At 37.0% G+C, this 24024-nt stretch overlaps 2 protein-coding genes and 1 pseudogene across 2 annotated transcripts; 2 read left to right on the forward strand and 1 right to left on the reverse strand.

Annotated features, from left to right (window-relative positions):
- The first annotated feature begins 1205 nt into the window (after positions 1-1205).
- On the forward strand, positions 1206-3691 carry LOC118034510 (uncharacterized). Its single transcript, XM_035039827.2, has 7 exons — positions 1206-1514; positions 1625-1663; positions 1762-1815; positions 1898-1951; positions 2989-3042; positions 3125-3196; positions 3317-3691. Exons 1-7 carry the CDS (start codon positions 1458-1460, stop codon positions 3431-3433), a joined length of 447 nt encoding a protein of 148 aa, XP_034895718.1. The 5' UTR covers positions 1206-1457; the 3' UTR covers positions 3434-3691.
- Positions 3692-5367: 1676 nt separating this feature from the next.
- LOC118034508 (heavy metal-associated isoprenylated plant protein 35) lies at positions 5368-6886 on the forward strand. The gene is made up of 3 exons (XM_035039826.2): positions 5368-5498; positions 5582-5657; positions 5865-6886. Exons 1-3 carry the CDS (start codon positions 5448-5450, stop codon positions 6581-6583), a joined length of 846 nt encoding a protein of 281 aa, XP_034895717.1. The 5' UTR covers positions 5368-5447; the 3' UTR covers positions 6584-6886.
- Positions 6887-17494: 10608 nt separating this feature from the next.
- On the reverse strand, positions 17495-22719 carry LOC118034509 (probable protein phosphatase 2C 40; annotated as a pseudogene).
- Between the last annotated feature and the right edge of the window lie 1305 nt (positions 22720-24024).

The following is a 24024-nucleotide window of genomic DNA, read 5'->3' on the forward strand; positions in this document are numbered from 1 at the left end:
ATGTAAGGCATGTTCTTAATATTAAATAAAAATCACTTTATTTTTTTTGGTATTAGAACAATTAGGTTTTTTTAATCTGATAAGATAAAAACCTCTTTATTGAATAGTACTTTTCTTAAACCTTAGATAGATCAACAGTTATAAAACACAAGTTTTTCTTAGTTTATATATATTAAACAAATAAACAATGTAGCTAAAACTTTTTTTTACGCAATCAGTCCTCTTTCCCTGACCCTAAGACCAGTTAGGGTTTCTAGTGACCAAAATGTTATGTGGCAACTTCCATTCTCTTTTTTCTACTGATAAAGGATAAAAATTTCTTATCTTTTTCACCCATATCATTTCCGACTATCCTGATTTGGGAAGATAATTATTGCGACACCGTACACGTTCTTTAAAATGACGACTTCACTAAGGAACCATGGATTAAACTTTGTCTTGCTAATTGTTGTGTTTGGATTATTTTTTTTGTTTTGTACATTTTAGTTCTTTATTTTTTACTGCCTTTTGTCCATGTTTTGTTATCAACATGGTTAAAATTAGAAACCAAAAGAATAAGTATAAAGTTGAATAAAATAAATATATGGTAAATTACAATTGAATAATTAAATTAAAAATAAATAAAATTTTGATAAAAAGGTCAAAGAGAAAAAAATAAAAAGTAAAATTAAAATATCAAAAAATAAAAAAGACCAACATGTACTTTTTAAAAAGGAAAAAAGAAAATTAAAAAAAAAGGAAAGAAAAAACACAACTAATGACAGGATAAAAGAACAGATTTGCCATGAAGAGATGCACGTGCTGTCATCCTTCAATGAATATGGGTTTAACAAAAAAAAAATATCTATGAAAAAACAGAAATATCTTTGGACATAAGCTTTATTTTTAATTTTTTCGATTAGAATAGCAAAACATCCTTTTACTTTTTCTTAAAAATAAAAAGATTTGGTCCACAAACATAGATTTTTTTTTTTTTGACTTGTGGGCTGAATCAATTATTTTACTATTTAAAAAATAAATTGAAATGATATATAAATCCTGAACAATTAATTAATGAATAATAGATAAGTGAAAAAGACTGAATTACTCCTCGAAACCAAGTCATAAATTTTTCTGAGTGTATGCACAGTGAGTTGTATTTCCTGCTGTTTGTTTTTTTTTTTTTTTTTTTTTAAATTATTCTTTATTCATTAATAATAATGACAGCCTGATCCTTGCTGTTGCTGCTACTAGTACTACGATTCAATTTCAAGCTGTGTTTTGCCCGCCCAAACACAACCTTAATTCCAAAATTCAAAATTTGAGGTTTTCTTTTCTTTTATTTGGCACACCTCTCAGCAAACAAACGGACAACATCCTCAGGATCTCCAAGCTTGTTAGAAAAACCAAACCCTAAACCCTTTAATTACTTTTTAACCCTAATTTAAATCAATCCAATCCAAATCAAATCTCCATCAATGGCCAACTCCGATTCTTCCACTGCCACTCTCTCTGCTCCTCTTCCTCTCGCTCGTGTACGCAACCCTCTCTCGTTCTCTCCTCTATTTGCTTTTTTCTTTATTTAATAGCAAACCCTAATAATTGATGTATCTTCTTCTTCCTCTTCTTCTTACCATTATTGCAGAAGAAAGAGAACGTAACTCCGATCGGTTCAAAGATCGCTGTATGTGTTTGCTCTTCTCTTTTAATTTTTGACTTTTTGCTGCTTACAGTGTTGTTAATGCGGTGCTTTTTTTAATTTTTAATTTTTATTTGTTTTAGGAATTAAATGATTCCAGGACTGAGCTTCTTAATAGAGTCCAAGGCTTAAAGCAGGTTTTTTTTATATTTTTTGGCCTCCGATTTTATCATGGTTTGAATTTGATTATAAAAAACAGACATTCAAATGTGTAATTAGGATTTGCAAAGCTGGAGATCGAAGCTCGACACTCAAGTTAAAATCTATCGCGATGTAAGTAAATATTTTTTTCTTAAAAAAATTATGATCTGTATAGAAGATTATTATTCTGATTTTGATACTTGACGTCTGTTCCTTTACAGGATTGCAATTGATATTGTTTTGTGAATCCATTTCTATCGCTAATATCTGCGTTGCTGTTTAACCCAATTGAAATAAATAAATAAAACAAAGTGTGTGAAAGTTAAATCGGAAAATGTTGATGTGTCTAGGCCGCTGCAATGTCAAGGCCTTTTGGCACTGTGTGTTGTACTAAACATGCAATTTGTTTTTTCTATTTCATAGAATGCAAGAGATACACAATTTCATCATTTTATCGTTTACCCGTTGAGATTATATGAAAAAAGAAAGAGTAAAGTAGTGCATGGGATTTGAATTGCTTAGTTTAAGGTGAACTAAAAGACTAGAATCTTGGTGATGTTCAATCATGCTTGGAAGAGTTAAGTGTCTAGGCTGCATGCAGCAAGGAATGGCACACTGCTGTTTTTTAATGACAATGTGTAATTCACTCAATTTATCAGTGTCTACAGATCATTATCCACCCCTTTTGGCATTCAATTGTTATTTGAGTCTTGCTGTTATTTTCTCCACTAAATTTTGTAGATTAAACAAATGTCTACAGTTATGCAAATATTTCAACTCCAACCTCACATCAGACCTCAATGTTTCATGGATCCGTGGAAAAGTCATATTGCGATGAATTTCTTTTTTTAATATATGCCCTGCAACATTACCTGGAATGAACCAGATAACATGTCATAATCTCACCATTTTTGCTTCAGCTACTTTCTATCTTCACGTGGTTTTACAAACTTAGTTCAGATCAATATTGTACTTCAAGTATTTACCAGTTACATGTAAGTTATGCAAGAAACTAATCCAGGTGAAAATGAATTCTGTATTTTCATGCAATAGTGGCTCGTTTATTAGATACCTCCATCTATCTCTTCACACTTCGTATTTTATCTAATAGTAGTTGGGATGAGATGTAGTTCAGTTGAACTTGTGCAAAAATTTCTTGCTTCATTCAGGAGTTGTCGGAATTGAAGAAGTCATTGAATGTCGAGGTTGTTCAACTTCGAACAGTAAGTCCTACTAAAGCAAATACCTTTGGCGTTTCCTTTTATTATTACCGTTTCTTAACATATCTATCCTGATCAAAACTAGGAATTCCAAGAACTGAAGAACACACTGCAGCAACAACAAGAAGATGTTACTGCTAGCCTTCGAAATTTGGGGGTAAAGTTTTCTTGAGAATTTTCTTCATGTGCCTTATGCATACGTTTCATTAGCTAATTTGCAAAATGATTTTAGAAGTAAATGTAAGCCCCGAGGTTGATGATTTATGAACTCTTGCAGCTTCAGGACAGTGCAGGTGATGGTGCTCAAGAGGCACAAGAACCCAAGGTTGATGTAGAAGATCAGGAAGTGCATTCTTCAGCTGAAGAGGATGTCGAGAAGAAGGATGAAAATTAAGATGTTTTGTTATGGAGCAAGTATTTCTTGTACTTTAGCTCTTGCATCTATCGATCAATTTCTTTTCCTGGCGCTTTCTCAGGCAGCTGTGAGTCAAACTCTTCAACTACGTCCTTGGATTCTACTACAAGGAAGGAACTGTTTTCTGAAATTCATGTCATTCTTCATTTGCCGAATAATTTCATTTAAAGCACTCTTCATAGATTTGAATATTTATCATCCTGGGGAGGCCCATTATAAAGTAAATTTTGGCATTTCTTTGTTTCTTCTTTCCTTTTTTTTTTTCTCTGTTAATGTGCTGGAACTTTTAGGGTTCTTTTGATAGTGCGGTATGGATGAAACTGTATTTTGTCCTTGCTATAGTTTCTTCATTCCTTTTATGGATTTCACTTTAAAAAATTTCTTAAAATCTTGATTATAAAAAAAATATATAATTTTTAGTTTTTTAAACTCATTTGTTAAATAGCAAACCATAAAACTACCACAGGACACTTAAAAGATGAGTGCCGGTTAACCTTTTACCTCGTTCACGTGTTGGCGCATGTTTGTCTTGTCTTTGCTCTTGGACTAGCATTGCAGTAGTGTAGCACCCATTGGAACGACCACAAATCGAGGACACATTACCTCCATAAACCATTTGGTTTGTGGTAATTTCTGCGATATGGTTGGTGAAGGGACCGGTGAGGCAACTGGTCACGACCTTCCACAGTTATTGCGTCCTTGATTTGTGGAAAGTGAGGCAATCATAGAGGATACTTTTGTCTGAGATTCTGAGTGCTGACTGCAATCATAACTTCACAGGTCTCTTCAATTCCTCTTTAATAATGGTTATAACACTACTGCTTGATTTGACTTTGGATAAGGAAAATTAGATCAGGATGCACATAACTTGCCTCGTTAAAAGGGACGCATTTCAGGTTATCTTTCCATTTCCTTGAAATTTATACTTCAGCCTTTTGTTTCTGCTTCCTATAACTCCATACAAATGCAGCTCTTATCCTGGTGTTATTGCAGGACATGTCATCCTCACTCACCTGTTTGAATTGATATTTGCTTGAGAACTAGGAAGAAACCATCTTGACAGGCACCAAGCTGGGGATTTGTTTAGTCTTGACAAGAGAAATATAATTGAAAGCTCTAACAAACGATTGAATAATGGTCAGTGAGGAGCCATGAATTCTCAACCCCCACCATTAATAGCCATTGTCATAATTAATTATTTGCTCTCTCCATCGACCTTGACATTCTTATGTTTCCAAGAAATTGTTTACGTGTTAGAATGCCCCAAAGTTACTGACTGAAGAGAAAGAGATGAGGTGCTTTGCCTATTTAACAGAGGATCTCTCTACCTAGTTGTACTATCCCGGAGATGACACCATCAGATGATACAGCAAAAACAAGCCTCTTTAAATTTCTCCCACCAGCCACCACTGTGCCTTATTAAGATGCCAGCATTTCTCTGGCCACCTCTCGGTTTTCTCCACACAAACATGGATGCCTCCACCCATGCATGGTGGTTCTTATTTGTTTGTGTATATAGAATTAAATGACTCTTTAGATTTCTGTCTTAAAGTTCATCAAAATCCATGCCAACAATAATAAAGTATAAATTAATTATACATGAAGATCATGCCTTGTTGATTTTTTGCCCTTCATTCAAACTTGTTACCAAACCAAACTTGATGCTCTTATTAGCATAGAAATGATGTTGTCTATAAAATCTTGTAAAGGTTGATGGTGGAAGGATAGGATGCCTAAATATATTTAGAGAAAAATAAAAATAAAAAATCAGACCATGCATGGAAAGTAAAGATGCTTTAATGTGTCCGTGTCATTCACAAGACTGAAATATGGTTACATAATAGACTACAATCACGTACGAACAATTAATAGGGGGATTAACTCAACGCGATCTATTCTTTGCTTTCTTTTTAAACCACTTTAAAGCCTTCAAGCTATCATCCCTTCGTTCTTTTACTCTTACAAGCTGCTCGGTCTTCTTCAAAAGTCTCTAATGGCTGCAACAACGTCCGTTCAAGAAGTCCCTAAAGCTCTGAAATGCAAGGTTACTGATTACCGCTCTAGTAATTAATCACTGCTTAATTACCCTTAATTTGTTCTGACTTTATTAATTTCTTTGTATTTCAGACATGGGTTTTGAAAGTATCTATCCACTGCCAAGGTTGCAAGAGAAAAGTCAGGAAAGTCTTACAAAGCATCGATGGTAATAACAAAGAGAAACTTGCTGCTGCTGCTTGTTTCTCTTAAAATATTGAAAAACATTGTTAAAGAGGTTAATCTAGTTAGGTTTTCTATGATATTTGTTCTTATTTTGTTGGCAAAAATGAGAACATGCAAACCCTTTGTGTTTTGTACTCTATGCATACATATGCTGACCCAATTATATATGCTATATGTAAAATGAATTCAGGTGTTTATACAACAAGCATTGATTCGCAGCAACAAAGAGTCACAGTTACTGGCAACATTGAAGCAGGGACCTTAATCAAGAAACTCATGAAAACAGGCAAACATGCAGAGATATGGCCTGAAAAGGTTGCTACAAAGGAGAAAGAATCAGGCAAAGCAAAAGGCATGCACAGCACAAATGACCACAATCAGAATGATAGTGGCAGCAAAAAATCTGTGAGATTCTCTGTGGAGGGACTAGGTGAGGAGACCAAAAAGGGCAAGAAGCCACCGGAGAATTCCACCGCCGGAGAGGAGTTGCCGGGAGGAAATAACAAGGGCAGTATACCTGAGGGTGGTGGGGCAGACAGTGCATGTAAAAAGAAGAAAAAGAAAGGGCAGAAAGGTAATGATGGCAGCAATGTTACGGGGGGCTCAGGCTCACCATCTTCTGGTACATCTGCAGGCAGTGAATATCAAACTCATGATGTGGGGATGAATCAAGTTATGGGCCCGAGTGATCTCAATCCTACACGTCAGCATTCGATTCCATGGCCACTAGGTTACTCCAGTCCTCAAGTGTATGCATCAAGTTGTAATATGGCATATCCTTATGGAAGTCCTGCTCCTTTTAATTATCATGTTGCTCCAGCACCATATACAAATGCAAATCAAACAACACAGGTGGACTCTTTCAACATTTTCAGTGATGAAAATGTCAATGGATGTTCCATCATGTAATCAGAATGGAGAATGATTCTGTACTGATGGTGATGGAGAGAGTAGTATAGATGATAGAATGTAGGATAATATTGCCAGGGGAGACATTGGAACGATGATAAGAAAACTTTTTTGCATGGTATGGTTTTGAAGCAAGTTTGGAAGATTTTCTTTTCCTTGTAGAAATTGATTTGGGTTTTGATGTATGAATTTGGTTGTTGCATGCCCTTTAAGCTTCTAGTAGAGCAACTCCCTAGTATATATATACTACATGGTATTAGCTTACTAACTGCAGAAGATCATGCATGGTTTATATGTAGGAGCCTCTGGTTAAATGCAGAGAGACAGGAAAGCCTTGCATCCCTCACCTGTTCTGCTTGTAGAACCCCACAAGGGATGCTGTTGCCCCTAACTGTAATGTTTTGAAATTAATAAGATAGGATTTTACAACAAAGCCCTTGGAGGCTTAAAGAGAGGGTATAAATGATTGAAGGGTATTATGGTAATTGAACAAAAATTGATAAATATAAATAGGAAGTAAAAAAAAAAAAAAAAAAAAAAGGGAAAGTGTGATCTGAAATATTCAGAAACGTGAGAGAGAAGGGAGAAAGAAGAAGAAGAGAAAAGAAGGGAAAATAAGGGAAAAAGGAAGAGATTTGGAGGAAATAAGTGAAAAAGGTAAGATTTAGGTTGTTTATTGTGTATAATATGTTAATTAAGATTTAATTTTAGTTTTGATGAATGTTAGGGTTTTGAGAATTTGTGTTTTGGGTTTAATTGATGAATTAAATTGAAGGTTAGGGGTTGATTGTTGTGGGTAATTGATTATTAAGTTGATTATGGAAGATTGTGATGATTTTGAGTTATAATTTTGTTTGAATGGTGAATTTATGTTAGAAATCAGGGGATAACAGTAGGTGATCTGTTGAAATTCTGGGTTTGAGGTTGAAGATGACGAAAATTCAATTTGGTCCCTCAATTTCCGAAAATTACAGTTTAGTCCCCAAACTTTGGAAAATTACAAATTGGTCCCTGGAGCATATTCCGAGATTCTGAACAGAATAACATATGAATTATGGACATAATTACTGTATAGATAAGATAATTTCAAACTTTCAATTTAGTCCTCCAATTTGACAAAAAGTACGATTTGACCCTAAAAATTTAGTAAAATTTCAGAATGATCCCTGAAGCATAATGATACATCCTGGGCAGAATTGAGGATTAATTGAGGTCAGAATTTCAGTATATTCATGGATTTATGACAAATTTCAGTTTGGTCCTCCATTTGATAAAAGTTACAATTTGGCCCTAAACTATGGAAAAATTCCAGATTAGTCCCTAGCTGTAATATTAGCTTTTGCAGATTAGTTTGATGAATAATTAAGGGTTACTTAGTGAATTATTACCAATTTTATTAGTTGTTTTTATTATGGATTAGATTTCGGGAAAACCGTTAGATTTTGGGTTTTTGAGAAAATTAACTAATTAATTTAAAAACATATAGGGCTATGGAATACACCCTTAGTTAAGTGTATTAAATAGGTTAAATGTTCTTTCGAGTCGTTCTTGAAAATATTTCCTTTGTATTCAGATAATCCTGATATTCTACCGGCGGGACGTCAGTAGGATTTTCTTCAGTGTCTGCTTTTGGTTTCTGTTTGCTTTTGAGTCAGGTGAGTGGATAATTTTCCATATGCATGAGAAATATTATAAATATTTGATTTGTTAATATGAATTGGATCATGCTTCTTGATAATATATATGCTGATTATTATCCTTGATATGATAAAGCATGATCAATTATTGAATCTGATTTCTTGATATGAACCAATGTGATTTGACTTCTGAATTGATAGCTCCTCATTTGATTGATGTCATGAGTTGAGCTTTGAGATATGAATATGTTTGTTTGATTATGATTATGAACCTATGGTATGTCAGTCAGAATACCCATGCTAACAGGGTAGTGTTAGTCTTTGTGCACATCGTATCTAAACCCTAGTTGGTCGGGGGAGACACCAACCTGTGTGGACTGATCATCCAACAGTACGGAGCCTCATGCTCATTGCATTTTGATTTTCTGACGAGTTCTACCATATGATATTCTTGTTATGGCCTATTTGATAAACCTTCGTATAAGAACTAAAGCCATACTTGTATATATATTTCTCATTGCTATATTACCTCGTGTGTGTATATTGAACGTTATCTACTCACTGAGTTGTTGAACTCACCCTCTCATTATTTATCATTTTCAGGCTTATAGCTTGATAGCGGGTTACTTTTGTTGAACCTTCCGAACCTGCTTTTGATTGTAATTTGTATCTTTCTTTTTATGTCAAGTTAGTGCTCCAAAACTATGAAATTATATTAACTCTTGTATTAGACAATCGAATTATGTTATGAAGTTAGTTTGTTGTTTATGCTGCGTTGATCAACTCTGATTGAGTTTTGAAGGATAAGATTGTATGTAAGTTTGGGTTCGCATAGGTTTGGAACCTTGGAGGGGAACCTTGCCTATGTGCCGGTCATGGATCCGGGATTCGGGTCGTGACAAACTTGGTATCAGAGCTTTAGGTTAAAGAAACAATAATATAATTAATTTAATAAGTGGAGCATTAGGATCCGTATCGTCTTGTTTGTTGTTTTTGAAATTTTAAATTCTCATCAAGTATGTCTTCTTCCTTGTGATAGATATGCTTTCCTATAATTCTGAGATAATTATCATGCTATTGTTCTAGCATGACCTAAGTGATCTCTCTTTTATTTTAGGAAATGCCGAGGAATAGACGAAGAACTGATACTCTTAGGGTAGATGATGATCAGGATGATGTCCCTATTATGCAGTTGATAACTGCAAGGCAGAGAAGGAGGCGTGGTCCACCCGTGCCTCAACATGTTGATGAGGTACCTCCACCAGTGGAGGAAGAGCCTCAGGGGATAGAAGAGGAAGATATGATTGATGAAACAGGTGTGAGGGTAGTTGACCCTGAGCCTGTTACAGAGGTTCAACAACTTAGCCAGGTTGTGCAGACTTGGATAGAGTTTACTATGGAGAGAGACAGAATGAGGGATAAAGATGTACCCTCGACATCCCACACTGTTCAGGGAGTTAATGTGCCATTGGATGCCTTTATGAAGTTGGCACCTCCTATTTTTACTGGGATAGACAGTTCAGAGGATCCTCAGAGGTTCCTAGATGACATTTGGCGACGATGTAAAGCTTTGGGATGTACAGACCACCGAGCTGTGAGTTTGGCATCGTTCAGGTTGGAAGGAGATGTGGCAATCTCTTGGTTTGAGTCTAGGGAAAGAGCAAGACCAGTAGAGACTCAGTGGACATGGAAGGAGTTTAGCTCCATGTTCTTGGACAGGTTTCTCCCTCAGAGCATCAGGGATGCTCGACTTTATGAGTTTGAGAGGCTATCTCAGGGGAGCATGACAGTGGATGAGTATGATCTGAAGTTCACTCAGCTGTCTAGGTATGCAGAACATCTTCTACCCACTGAGGAGTGGAGGGTGAAGAGATTCATTAGAGGACTCAAATCCTCTCTGTATATGGTATTGGCGCCACAAGTGTTTCCATCCTACTCCTCAGCTGTTGATAGCGCCAGATTGCTAGAGACGCGTGAAATAGAGGACATGACTGTTGGCCAGTCTAAGAGGCCTAGAGAAGAGGGTCAGTCTTTTAGGCAACAGGGATTAAGTGCAGGTCCGTTTAGGGGACGAAGTGGCCGTCAGGGCTCATGGGTTCAGAGGAGGTTTAGACAGAGACCATCAGTTAGTGGCTCAGGCAGTCAGAGTGGCAGTAGTGGTACCCAGAGTTTAGTTCAGACTGCACCTCGTAGTTCATTTGTTTCATCTGGGGATAGTTCTTTGTGTCAGCACTGTGGAGGAGGTCATAACAGTGCAGAGTGCTATAGAAGGACCGGGGCTTGTTTTAGTTGTGGCCAGATAGGTCATAAGATTAGAGAGTGCCCGAGGAGACAGTTGTCCACTTCGGGGTTATCTGCTTCAGTCCAACAGCCTATTCAGGCACCATCGACGAGCCAGTCTGTGGCTCATGGGGGTAGAGGTTTTGGTGGCCGTGGTCAGAGAGGTCGGGGTGCAGGTGATAGAGGTCAGATACAGCAGGGTCAAAGGCATGCCAGAGTTTTTGCCTTGACTCAGCAGGATGCTCAGGCATCCAACACAGTTGTTTCAGGTATTCTTCCTGTTTGCTCTTTTGAAGCAAAAGTTTTGTTTGATACAGGTGCAACTCATTCGTTTGTGTCCCTATATTTTTCCATGAGGTTAGATAAACAACCAACCTTGTTAAAATCCCCCATTTCAGTCTCCACTCCCTTAGATGAGTTAATATTAGTAAAGTATGTGTATCTGGATTGTGAAATAGAGATTGGAGATAAGATCTTTATGGGAGACTTAAATGTCTTAGATATGGTTGATTTTGATGTGATTTTGGGAATGGATTGGTTGGCTAAGCATAGGGCTTCGGTAAATTGTTGGGGTAAGAAAATAATGTTTGATCTAGATCAAGAAGTTGGGTTGGTATTTCAAGGAGATAAGATTGGGTCTCCATCAATTATGTTGTCGGCTATCTCGAGAAAAATGGCCCGAAAAGGGGTACAGTGCTACCTAGCATATATAGTGGATGTAGAGAAAGAAGTTCCCCAGTTAGAGGAAGTCCCTATAGTAAGAGAGTTTATCGATGTATTTCCCGATGACTTACCTGGATTGCCTCCGTATAGGGAGATTGAGTTTTGTATTGATTTGGTTCCGGGCACTGAACCAATATCAATGGCACCATATAGAATGGCGCCAGCAGAATTGAGAGAGTTAAAGGAGCAGCTGCAGGATTTATTGGATAAAAAGTTCATCCGACCAAGTGTGTCCCCTTGGGGAGCCCCGGTGTTGTTTGTGAAGAAGAAAGATGGGTCATTGAGGTTGTGTATAGATTATAGGCAACTGAATCGGGTGACAATTCGAAATAGATACCCACTCCCTCGTATAGATGATTTGTTTGATCAGTTACAGGGAGCTCAATTCTTTTCTAAGATCGATCTTCGATCTGGGTATCATCAGTTGAGGATTAGGGAGGCAGACATTTCAAAGACAGCTTTTAGAACTCGGTATGGTCATTATGAGTTCTTAGTGATGTCTTTTGGGTTGACGAATGCACCAGCAGCTTTTATGGACTTGATGAATAGAGTGTTTGGCCAATTTATTGATCAATTTGTGATAGTTTTTATTGATGATATTTTGGTGTATTCGAGGTCTAGAGAGGAGCATGAGCAGCATTTGAGAATGGTGCTTCAAACTTTGCGAGATCATCAGTTGTATGGCAAGTTCTCAAAGAGTGAGTTTTGGTTGGAGAGTGTAGCATTTCTTGGGCATGTAGTGTCAAGGAATGGGATTGAGGTTGATCCTCAAAAGGTTGAAGCAGTTAAGCAGTGGCTTAGGCCTACTTCGGCGACAGAGATTAGAAGTTTCTTAGGTTTGGCCGGCTACTATCGGAGGTTTGTGGAGAACTTTTCTCGAATTTCTGCACCATTGACTAAGTTAACGCAGAAAAATGTTAAGTTTCAGTGGTCTGAAGCTTGTGAGAAAAGTTTCTTAGAATTGAAGGAGAGATTGACTACAGCGCCTATTCTAGCAGTACCATCAGGTTCTGGTGGTTACACAGTGTATTGTGATGCTTCGAGAGTGGGGTTAGGATGTGTTCTAATGCAGCATGGCAAGGTTATTGCATATGCTTCACGACAGCTGAAGAAGCATGAACAGAACTATCCTACACATGATTTAGAGATGGCGGCTGTAATTTTTGCTTTGAAGATTTGGAGGCACTACTTGTATGGTGAAACTTGTGAGATCTTTACAGATCACAAGAGCTTGAAATACATCTTTCAGCAGAGAGATTTAAACCTGAGGCAGAGAAGATGGATGGAACTACTGAAGGATTATGATTGTACCATACAATACCACCCGGGTAGAGCAAATGTAGTTGCCGATGCTTTGAGTAGAAAATCATCAGGGAGCTTAGCTCATATTCAGGAGGTACGAAGACCTCTGATTAGGGAGCTGCATGAGTTAGTGGATGAAGGAGTCAGATTTGATCTTAGTGAAGCTGGAGCAATGATTGCTCATTTTCAGGTTAAGTCAGATTTGTTTGATAAGATAAAAACAGCTCAGAAGAAAGATGATTCACTACTCAGGATTAGAAATGAGGTTGAGCAGGGTAAGGCTGTAGGTTTTGTGATTGGTGATGATGATGTGCTGAGATATAGGGATAGGCTTTGTGTACCTGATGTTGATGATCTGAGGAGAGAATTGATGATAGAGGCACATCAGACAGTTTACACAATGCATCCAGGTTCCACCAAGATGTATAAAGATCTTAAGGTGTGTTATTGGTGGAATAGGATGAAGGCTGATGTAGCAGATTTTGTTTCTAGGTGTTTGACCTGTCATAGGGTAAAGGGTGAACACCAGAAACCTCCTGGATTGTTGCAACCATTGTTGATTCCAGAATGGAAGTGGGAGAGGATCACAATGGACTTTGTGACAGGATTGCCTAGAAGTCAGGAGGGTTATGATTCGATATGGGTGATTGTTGACAGATTGACAAAATCAGCCCATTTTCTGCCAGTTAAGATTACTTATGGATATGCAAAGTTGGCGGAATTGTTTATTAGTGAGATTGTACGGTTGCATGGAGTGCCAATCTCGATAGTGTCTGATAGAGGTTCACAGTTTACATCGCGGTTTTGGGTGAAATTTCAAGAAGCTATGGGTACTAAGGTGCATTTGAGTACAGCTTTCCACCCTCAGACAGATGGTCAGTCTGAGAGGACTATTCAGACCTTGGAGGATATGTTAAGGGCTTGTGTTATGGATTTTGGAGTTGGTTGGAGTAAGTTCCTACCATTAGTGGAATTTGCGTACAACAACAGTTATCAGGCTAGCATAGAAATGGCACCTTATGAGGCTTTGTATGGTCGGAAGTGTAGATCACCGGTTTGTTGGTTTGAGGTTGGTGAGAAGAAGCTAATGGGACCAGAGTTGATTCAGATTACCTCAGAGAAGATTGAGGTAATTAGAAAGAAGCTTCAAACAGCTCAGAGTAGACAGAAAAGTTACGCGGATAGAAGAAGGCGTGACTTAGAGTTTTCAGTGGGTGATTGTGTGTTCTTAAAAGTATCACCTACAAAAGGAGTATTCAGGTTTGGGAAGAAAGGCAAGTTGAGTCCTCGATTCATTGGACCGTATGAGATTCTGGAGAGAGTTGGGGTAGTTGCTTATAGGTTAGCATTACCACCAAACTTGTCTGCTATTCATCCGGTATTTCATGTTTCCATGTTAAGGAAATATATGTCAGATCCATCACATGTATTAGAGGTTCATCCCATTGACTTGAGGGATGATATGGTTTATGAGGTGCAACCGGAAGCTATAGTCGACCGACAAGTGAGGAAGCTTAGGTCAAAGGACATAGCTTCAGTGAAAGTGAAATGGAAAGGCCATTCACGTGAGGAAGCGACATGGGAGCTCGATGATAAGATGCGTGAGGAGTATCCTCATCTTTTTGATAATCTCGGTAAGTATTCAATTTTTTTTTCTATTAAGTTTCGAGGACGAAACTTTTATAAGGTGGGGAGATTGTAATGTTTTGAAATTAATAAGATAGGATTTTACAACAAAGCCCTTGGAGGCTTAAAGAGAGGGTATAAATGATTGAAGGGTATTATGGTAATTGAACAAAAATTGATAAATATAAATAGGAAGTAAAAAAAAAAAAAAAAAAAAGGGAAAGTGTGATCTGAAATATTCAGAAACGTGAGAGAGAAGGGAGAAAGAAGAAGAAGAGAAAAGAAGGGAAAATAAGGGAAAAAGGAAGAGATTTGGAGGAAATAAGTGAAAAAGGTAAGATTTAGGTTGTTTATTGTGTATAATATGTTAATTAAGATTTAATTTTAGTTTTGATGAATGTTAGGGTTTTGAGAATTTGTGTTTTGGGTTTAATTGATGATGAATTAAATTGAAGGTTAGGGGGTTGATTGTTGTGGGTAAATTGATTATTAAGTTGATTATGGAAGATTGTGATGATTTTGAGTTATAATTTTGTTTGAATGGTGAATTTATGTTAGAAATCAGGGGATAACAGTAGGTGATCTGTTGAAATTCTGGGTTTGAGGTTGAAGATGACGAAAATTCAATTTGGTCCCTCAATTTCCGAAAATTACAGTTTAGTCCCCAAACTTTGGAAAATTACAAATTGGTCCCTGGAGCATATTCCGAGATTCTGAACAGAATAACATATGAATTATGGACATAATTACTGTATAGATAAGATAATTTCAAACTTTCAATTTAGTCCTCCAATTTGACAAAAAGTACGATTTGACCCTAAAAATTTAGTAAAAATTTCAGAATGATCCCTGAAGCATAATGATACATCCTGGGCAGAATTGAGGATTAATTGAGGTCAGAATTTCAGTATATTCATGGATTTATGACAAATTTCAGTTTGGTCCTCCATTTGATAAAAGTTACAATTTGGCCCTAAACTATGGAAAAATTCCAGATTAGTCCCTAGCTGTAATATTTAGCTTTTTGCAGATTAGTTTGATGAATAATTAAGGGTTACTTAGTGAATTATTACCAATTTTTATTAGTTGTTTTTATTATGGATTAGATTTCGGGAAAAACCGTTAGATTTTGGGTTTTTGAGAAAATTAACTAATTAATTTAAAAACATATAGGGCTATGGAATACACCCTTAGTTAAGTGTAATTAAATAGGTTAAATGTTCTTTCGAGTCGTTCTTGAAAATATTTCCTTTGTATTCAGATAATCCTGATATTCTACCGGCGGGACGTCAGTAGGATTTTCTTCAGTGTCTGCTTTTGGTTTCTGTTTGCTTTTGAGTCAGGTGAGTGGATAATTTTCCATATGCATGAGAAATATTATATAAATATTTGATTTGTTAATATGAATTGGATCATGCTTCTTGATAATATATATGCTGATTATTATCCTTGATATGATAAAGCATGATCAATTATTGAATCTGATTTCTTGATATGAACCAATGTGATTTGACTTCTGAATTGATAGCTCCTCATTTGATTGATGTCATGAGTTGAGCTTTGAGATATGAATATGTTTGTTTGATTATGATTATGAACCTATGGTATGTCAGTCAGAATACCCATGCTAACAGGGTAGTGTTAGTCTTTGTGCACATCGTATCTAAACCCTAGTTGGTCGGGGGAGACACCAACCTGTGTGGACTGATCATCCAACAGTACGGAGCCTCATGCTCATTGCATTTTGATTTTCTGACGAGTTCTACCATATGATATTCTTGTTATGGCCTATTTGATAAACCTTCGTATAAGAACTAAAAGCCATACTTGTATATATATTTCTCATTGCTATATTACCTCGTGTGTGTATATTGAACGTTATCTACTCACTGAGTTGTTGAACTCACCCTCTCATTATTTATCATTTTCAGGCTTATAGCTTGATAGCGGGTTACTTTTGTTGAACCTTCCGAACCTGCTTTTGATTGTAATTTGTATCTTTCTTTTTATGTCAAGTTAGTGCTCCAAAACTATGAAATTATATTAACTCTTGTATTAGACAATCGAATTATGTTATGAAGTTAGTTTGTTGTTTATGCTGCGTTGATCAACTCTGATTGAGTTTTGAAGGATAAGATTGTATGTAAGTTTGGGTTCGCATAGGTTTGGAACCTTGGAGGGGAACCTTGCCTATGTGCCGGTCATGGATCCGGGATTCGGGTCGTGACACTAACATCACTTGATGGATATAATCATGGCATCATGTAATTGTGTTCCATTCAAAAGCATATAATTTGACCAGCCATTATAGAGTACTGATTTGAGTTGAAGCAACATAAAATTCCGTTCACGAGCATAATCAAAGAATCTTTCAACCTTTTCATTTCGTAGCCTGTCAACCTCTCAGATACCCTTGGCCCTGCAAAAATCTCGGCAATCCCAGCTCCCTAGTTGCATGATCATTCCTGAATTCCATATTGACAAGTAATTTACATGTATTATTACATGTGTTGTCTCCTCTGATCTTCTTCATTATTTGAGGATTTGGTATCTAGCTAGCACAAGAGGGTAAACAGTACATAGCATGCTCAGCAGTTTTCTTGTTTCATGGAGGAAAAAGAAAGCATGAGAAAAAGGCAGCAGTGAACGATCAGAATAAATAGTGATTATGTTATGATTGGTGAAGGCAAAGAAAGATGAGTGAACCCTTTTTGTTTCCAATTCTCATTTCAAGTTAAATCCACTCATGCCCCTAATTTCATTTAGAGAGCATCACTTCCACTCCTGCAAAAGACAATTCCCTTGGAAACTTGTTCTGTTCTGTAACATGACAAACAGAAACAGCCTATTGCTGCCCATTGTTTTTGGTTCCCACGACCATCGGCAATCCAATTATTAAGATTCTAAATCAACTACTTTGTGTGTGATTATAAAGAGAATCATTTGTTTGTGGGCCTAAGAGCTTGCAGAAGCCAGTGAAATAAAGATGAAAAATCACAAAAAGCAGAAGCATGTTTTTAATAGTAGTTCCACTTTCAGAAGCTTTTGAGGTAGAGAAACCAAAAAGGAAGATAGGAGCAGAAACTAGTGGGATCGAATTGGCATAAAAAGACAGGAAGCTGCAACAATGCTGGACCATCCATTCGAAAGTGCAACCTGTGATATAGCTAGCACGAGTGGCTCTCTGGTGAAATAATATACAGATTGCTCCATCCGGAATGCTTGATTATTTTTCTGGAAAGTTTCTGTTTCTTTCTTTGTTTTGTTTATAGGAAAGATCCCATCACTTTAATCAAAAGAAAAGATGAAAAGTCCTATTTTAGACACCCATGCACGGTTGAGAAGAAAGGAAAACACTCATGCTAATTCAGATATCAAAGAAAAAGTTGGAAGATGATCAAATTTCCCAGAGATCAACATGGTCTGGTATCAGATATGTACAATTTGAAACCTGTAACTAGAGAGTAGAGACAACCAAATACTATTGCAAGAAAGAAAACAGACTCACACCCAAGTTGATGCCTTAGAGGTGCGCTGGTTTGCTCCCAGTATAATCACAATTAAAGTCACATCATCATGATATTTTCTCCTCCTACCAGCTGGGATACTCATCAATTCTTCCAAGCTTGAAAACCTATCGATACCAATGTTAAATTATTGAGATTTGAAGCAACAATACACTTAAAAGTAAATCACTTTTACAGCACATAAACCAGTTGATGTTCACTATTCAAGTCCCCTAACTGCTGGAGAATGAATTCGGAAGTGACCAAGTTTCTTCTTCTTCCTCTTTTAAATATGAAATGAGAAAGAAAGAAAGATGCCATATTAAATATTTTACCTGCACATTCAGCAGCTCTGCCTACAAGCTGCTCCAACAGAAACTTTGCTGGATCGCCATTGGGGTTGCTCAGGATGTAAGAATGGACAAGCTTTACTGCCTCTTCATTACTGAAGAAAAAAAAAATCAAACAAACCATCGCTGCCAACGATAACAAAGTGATCCGATTCTTTTTGATATTCTATGCAAATTCAGCGATGGTTCAATAGAAATGTATGGAGGGCTTATGAGATTACGAACTCGAAGAATACCCATCAGTGCATCGTTTAGGTTTTTCTGCATGACATCAAAAAAAGGCAAACATTACAAATAGACTAAGTATTTCAGGTACAGGCACAGTGGTCAACATGGTTCGTTTCAAATGCCATTCCTAAATTGATTAAAGAGATAAATTGAATGAATAATATTTTACTTTTTTCAAGTATCCAACTCCCAAAGCTCGAGTGACCTTCAATTTTCCCTTGACTTTTCCACCTGCAATCACTGCCGGGTCATCCGGATGATCAGACAACACTCTAGTTCTTTCAAGTTCATTGTCGACAGTGTGACAGTCAGTGAGCTGGATAGCTTTCAGTCGCCGGCAGCCCTTCATCTCACTGTCCTCCTCATCGTATGTCGCCAATACAGCTCTACTATCACCCAGATTAAGAGTATACAAATCCATCCCATGAAGAAGGCCAACCAAGACACAAGAACCAACAGAGACTAGATCAGGGCGATCCTCCATTTCCTGCTCCACCATGTACAAGAAATCATTCTCGGCCTGACTAACAGCACGCTGAAGGCTGTCAAGCATCCCGTGTCTAAATGAATCAGATGAATCAGGAAAAGGGTCATTCTTAGTGGAGTTGTCGATGCTTGAATTTTTCCTATTAAAAGTTCCCTCTGGTGGTTTCTCCACCTGACTATTCCTAGCTCCCTCGAAAGCATATTGAAAGGGCCCATGAGGATAGAAATCATTTGAAGCTCCAGTAACATCCTTCTTCAATTCACAGTCTAATAAGTTAGTCTGATGTATGATGTTCTCGTATAACGTGCCAGCCAGGAAATCAGCTGCATCTCTTCCATTGAAACCATCAAAGATTGCGCAAAAAAAGCCAACCATTTTCTTCAGAGCAGACAGCTTGAACCCTGTCTTCACCGGCAGCTCCACCTGCAACTTGAACTTCCATTGCATTAAGAAAACCTTCATTTCTAGAAGGAGAACTCATGGATCTTAATGAAGAAGAATCATATTCAGGTGGACTGGGGGTGGCTGGACTGCAACTTAGGTTTGACATGCTGCTTTGAAGAGAAGATGATAATACATCCAACCTTGAAAGACTAGGTGAAGAAGGAATCCTGCGAAATGAATTAGGGGAATCCCAGCTGGGAAGTATTTCTTCCCTTATCACACCATTGCAGATATTTGTGTTGGCCAACGTGGCATTCGCACTTAGGGCAGCACCGGACAAGCGCGAGAAGCTGCTATTCCTCGGGAATTTTCCGGGAAGGTTTTCAATCTCATTAGGAACCAGGCAAGAGCAACCTTTATGGGCATTGCACTGATAACCAAAACTGATCTTGAATTCTCCGTCGGGATTAACTGTACCTTCTCCTAGCATTATTTATCACTGAAATAAGGAAAGTTCCTGCAATTAATATCTCAACATAGAACATCAAGCTGGGGAAATTTTACAAATTGATTGAGATTAAGTGATTGACTTTCTTTACAAATTAATTAAGAGATACGTTAAAAAAGGTAGATAAATGAAATTTAGATTGTGGTGCAATTATATTAGTTTTTAATTTTACATTCTTAAACATAACTTTCAATCCCACTTTTCCTGATGGATTAAACTGGAATTTTATAAGAACTTTTCAGACATATTAATCTACATTAAGTTAAGACATACTTCTCATTGGTTGGAAATTTATTTCAATGATATTGGTGTTTTAGTTCAAATAATATAGTTTTTATCATACTTGATTTTTAGCTTTTCATTACTGTTTCAATCTTAATTGTGGCATTACATGATTTTTATATCCACGGTTTTGCATCATCTTGGATGCTAAAATACTATAAATAAACACCACGATAAATCATAAATAAGATCAGTCACTAGGAAGTAGAGGGAGATCCTTAAGGAAAGCTTACTTAGCAGCATTTTGTGGAACGCAAAGTCTCAAAAGAACAACTTGGGGGCATTTGCTCATCAAGAGAATGGCAAAATCAATCAAGATTCACCCCATGTTAGCAAGCTAAAAAGGGATCCTAGACGCGCAAATGGAGGGGACTAAAAGCACCTAGACAGCTTTTATAAATCCAATCCTATCTTATGCAACTGTCAACTCCATTTAATAAATAGCTTAAATTCTCTTAGATTTCAGATATGTAATTAAGCAACTAGATTCAGTAAGCATGAGAAGATCCAGTCGAAATATATGTATGTCTATCAATAACCATGATCCATATTCATGATGGCAGCCATTCCAGGGATGGATTTCATGAATTAACACCTCAAGCACCATGGATGAATATCATATGCTTTACAAGAAAGAAAAAACCAAAGTTCTCCTCAAGAAAACACCTTAAAATCAAAACACTAAGCCAAATCCATACAGCAACCAATATTCAAAGGAAAAACAGCAGAGACAGAGCTAAAACATGATGACGCACCTCAGTATTTTGATACAAAACAAGGCACCAGTGAAGGAATGTGGCCGTGTTGTGTGTCTTACGTGAACAAGTGTGGTCAGCAGGGCAAGAGAAGAAATAATACTAGGCAAGGCAAGAGATGCAAGAGAGGGAGATAGAAGGGAATATTGGATTTTAGATAGCGGAGAATATTTATATATGTATAATGTTAAAGAAAAAGAAAGAAAGAAGTAAGTGAAAATTGGCTGGTGGAGAAGAGTCTTCGCTAAATTTAGAGGAATTTCTCTTTTGTTTTGCTTGGTTCACGTCAACCTGTAATGCCCTTTTTTTAGAACTCTGCTCCCCTCCCTCTAGGCTCTAAAGTGATTTGAGTTTTGTTAGGGCAAACTATCTTTTAGTTTTCAACACTGTTCCTATAATATTTTGTGTCCGAAGTGTTTTTTCTTTCTTTTTATTCGACGAAAAACCGATTTATATTTCAATTAAGACCAAGTCACTCTCTAAACAATCTCAAGAAAGCAAAATTTATAAATTTTCTCTATTCTGATCAGCCTAGACAGCAACTGTTGAACTTGAATCATCCCTGCCTGCTAAACAATGGAGGTCACCTTCCAAAATGCTAACAAACAGCCAAAAATGAAAAGTAAATCCAGGGAATCAAACACTCCTAAATGATTCGCAGACATTACAAGCATCTGTTCCAATGTTTAAAGAGATTAAACAAGTCTCATCAATGATGGGAAAATAAAATAAGCATATTTAAAAATAAATAGAAAAAAAAAAAAAACCATTCTTGAGAGTATACCAAAGAAAGTCCTCTAAAGATCTTCATCGCATTACTGCTTGAATCAGATAAACAATGCGAGCATAACAAAGCTGCATATCATGCATGCTTTCAGCATGCAGAAGTAGTTTATGCTCACATGATTTACACAATCAGTTGCTAAAGAGTGCTAGGATCCAACAGTGTAAGAAACCTTTGTCACTCCCTTCTTCTTACGAATCTGAGAAACCTGAAACAACATCCAGCAACGTCACAAAAGGCTAGGTTCTTGGCCAACAACGTACATTTTTTAGGATGGTTGATGACAGGAAACATGATGAGATCGTAAAACCCTGATTCACTTGCAGTGATTTACCATGCTGGTGAAATCAGAGTTGCTTATCCTAAGATCCATGTTATTTTTATTTTCTTTCTTCGCCCTTACTAATGTTTTAAAAGTAAAGTATTTCCATGGATAGCATCCCATCATATCGTGTAGGTTATTAATGCAAATATATGCAATCCTGATGCATAATCAAACATGAACACTGCTACCCGTTCAGCTTCTACGATTCCTATCTAGATAGGAAGGATGAAAAAGTGTTTGGACACCTCTTTAACATCCTATTTTTAGGTAAATTCATGATTCCAATCAACATTTATGGAAAGTGAGCGAGGCAGAAATATGGAACATTAAATATGTTACAACCTCCATTTACCTGCAAACTTATAATCTCTGAAATATCAGAAACATGCGTGCCACCACAACACACGGCGCTGTTCCCTAACTTCACAACTCGAGGAGTGCTGTCCTGCAAGGGATGCAAAATTAGGCTATAATAGACAGAAGCAAAAAACTGAGAAAACCTGTTGTCATGCAAGAACAAGGCCAAGTCATCGTAGAGCAATTCTACGAAATGTCAGTACCTACTATTCAATGCATTACTGGCTTATATGGCTTAATCTCACTCAGAAAAAAACAGGATAGCATTTTAACTCTCAAATAACTTAGAAAAAAGCAAAAGCACAAAATAATTAACCAGGAAATGTTGCAAGCTATAACCCATCCTATACAGAAACAGGATAACACTATCAACTTGGAGAGATTGGGATTTGTGATCAAACCTTCAGGTACACCAGAGACAAACATGATATATATCCAATATAATTAAAACAATACACCATAGAGGCAAAATTTCTTATGCAAGATGAGAAGGATGGAGGATTACAAACTTATTGCAAGATAACCCACAAAATCCAGACCTTTGGTATGTAATCAGGAAGGACCACCACCACATAATTCAGCAGCTTCTTCGATGGCAATACAGACATGCAGCAGAAACCTGTATGAAGAAAATTAGTTTCAGAAAGCAAACAGAGTATATATATCAATTGAAATCGTCAAGCACGAGGCAAAAGGTGTAACTTGCCTTGCCTCCCCTGGATATTAAAGCATTTGCTGCTAGTTCTAATTCATGTTGCTTGCTCTGCAATTCATTTTGAGGAATTGTTCCTTTGTATTCAACAAATGGCCTGCCAAAAATGAACCACTTGAATGCCATTCTCCCAGCAGAAAATGTGTCCCTATAAAAATCGTTTCTTGGATATACATGTAAAACTAAGACCTGATGTAGACACCAAGTAACTTTAAGATTTCCTAGGTTCATGGCTAAGAGCATATGAACTATAAAACTTGTCAAATCTTAAAACTAAAAAGATTCTGTATGCAGCTAAACCCAGAAACTACAAGGGTCTTACACAAGCAAGAAACAGTTCCATATTTCGCAGTTATACTTATATTATTTTATGAAATTCAAAAACAAGCAACCTGAAAGCAGCATGCTCAAACAAACAAGATTTCAATCAAAGCATACCCATAGGAAAATGGTAATCCCTTTCCTGGCTCCAATAATGCCCCAATCCCTACTTCTTCCAGGCACGCAATCCTCAAAATGCCCAGTCTGAGTGCAAGCCTACACCATAAAAAACAGCATAAACTGAAGCTTCAAAAAAAATCCCACTCATACTAACCTCCTGCTTGGAAACCAGCATGACAAAATAACTTGCAACCAGAGGCTTCTCGATAGGCTTCTTTTGCTTCTTTATACAAAACGAAATACATGATACTAACCCCTACAGGTCACCAATTCCAAGTTAAGTTAACCCTAAAAATCTCAAATTACATCAAAGTCAAACCCATATTGAACAACTATGATCTTTACAATCACCTTGAATTCAGCTTTTTCGCCTCGGCCTCATCAACATAACAAAAAAACTTCTCCCCCTCTTACAACTTTCCATTTCAAATCTAACCAGAAACCCTCCTCAATAACCATAATTGGTAGACCTACAAATAGGAATTATTCAAGGGGGATGCTTCTTTATCAATAAAATACAAGAAACTTCATAAACCCAATAATTTAAAAACTTTAAAGAGTGAAAAACTTACAATTCATCTTGATCGGAACATTCTCTGGACGATAACTTGAAAACTGGAATAGAAGCAATGGTTGATGACTCCAGTGTCAGCTGGTTGGCCTCACCACCTTGAGGATGAAAGATTGTTGAAGTCTAAAAATCAAAGCATTTCTGCCATCTTCTCCCTTTCAAGAAAAAAATCAAAGATTTAAT

Source organism: Populus alba, chromosome 10 (assembly GCF_005239225.2).
Source record: "Populus alba chromosome 10, ASM523922v2, whole genome shotgun sequence".
Lineage (NCBI taxonomy): Eukaryota > Viridiplantae > Streptophyta > Magnoliopsida > Malpighiales > Salicaceae > Populus > Populus alba.

What these genes read in the sequence shown, in the direction of transcription:
- LOC118034508 (XM_035039826.2), top strand. Translation starts at nt 5,448, where the DNA reads ATGGCTGCAACAACGTCCGTTCAAGAAGTCCCTAAAGCTCTGAAATGC. An exon ending in CTAAAGCTCTGAAATGCAAG is followed by an intron (nt 5,499 to 5,581) that starts GTTACTGATTAC and finishes TTTGTATTTCAG; the next exon opens with ACATGGGTTTTGAAAGTATC. An exon ending in AGTCTTACAAAGCATCGATG is followed by an intron (nt 5,658 to 5,864) that starts GTAATAACAAAG and finishes AAATGAATTCAG; the next exon opens with GTGTTTATACAACAAGCATT.
- LOC118034510 (XM_035039827.2), top strand. Translation starts at nt 1,458, where the DNA reads ATGGCCAACTCCGATTCTTCCACTGCCACTCTCTCTGCTCCTCTTCCT. An exon ending in GAGTCCAAGGCTTAAAGCAG is followed by an intron (nt 1,816 to 1,897) that starts GTTTTTTTTATA and finishes ATGTGTAATTAG; the next exon opens with GATTTGCAAAGCTGGAGATC. An exon ending in CTAGCCTTCGAAATTTGGGG is followed by an intron (nt 3,197 to 3,316) that starts GTAAAGTTTTCT and finishes GAACTCTTGCAG; the next exon opens with CTTCAGGACAGTGCAGGTGA.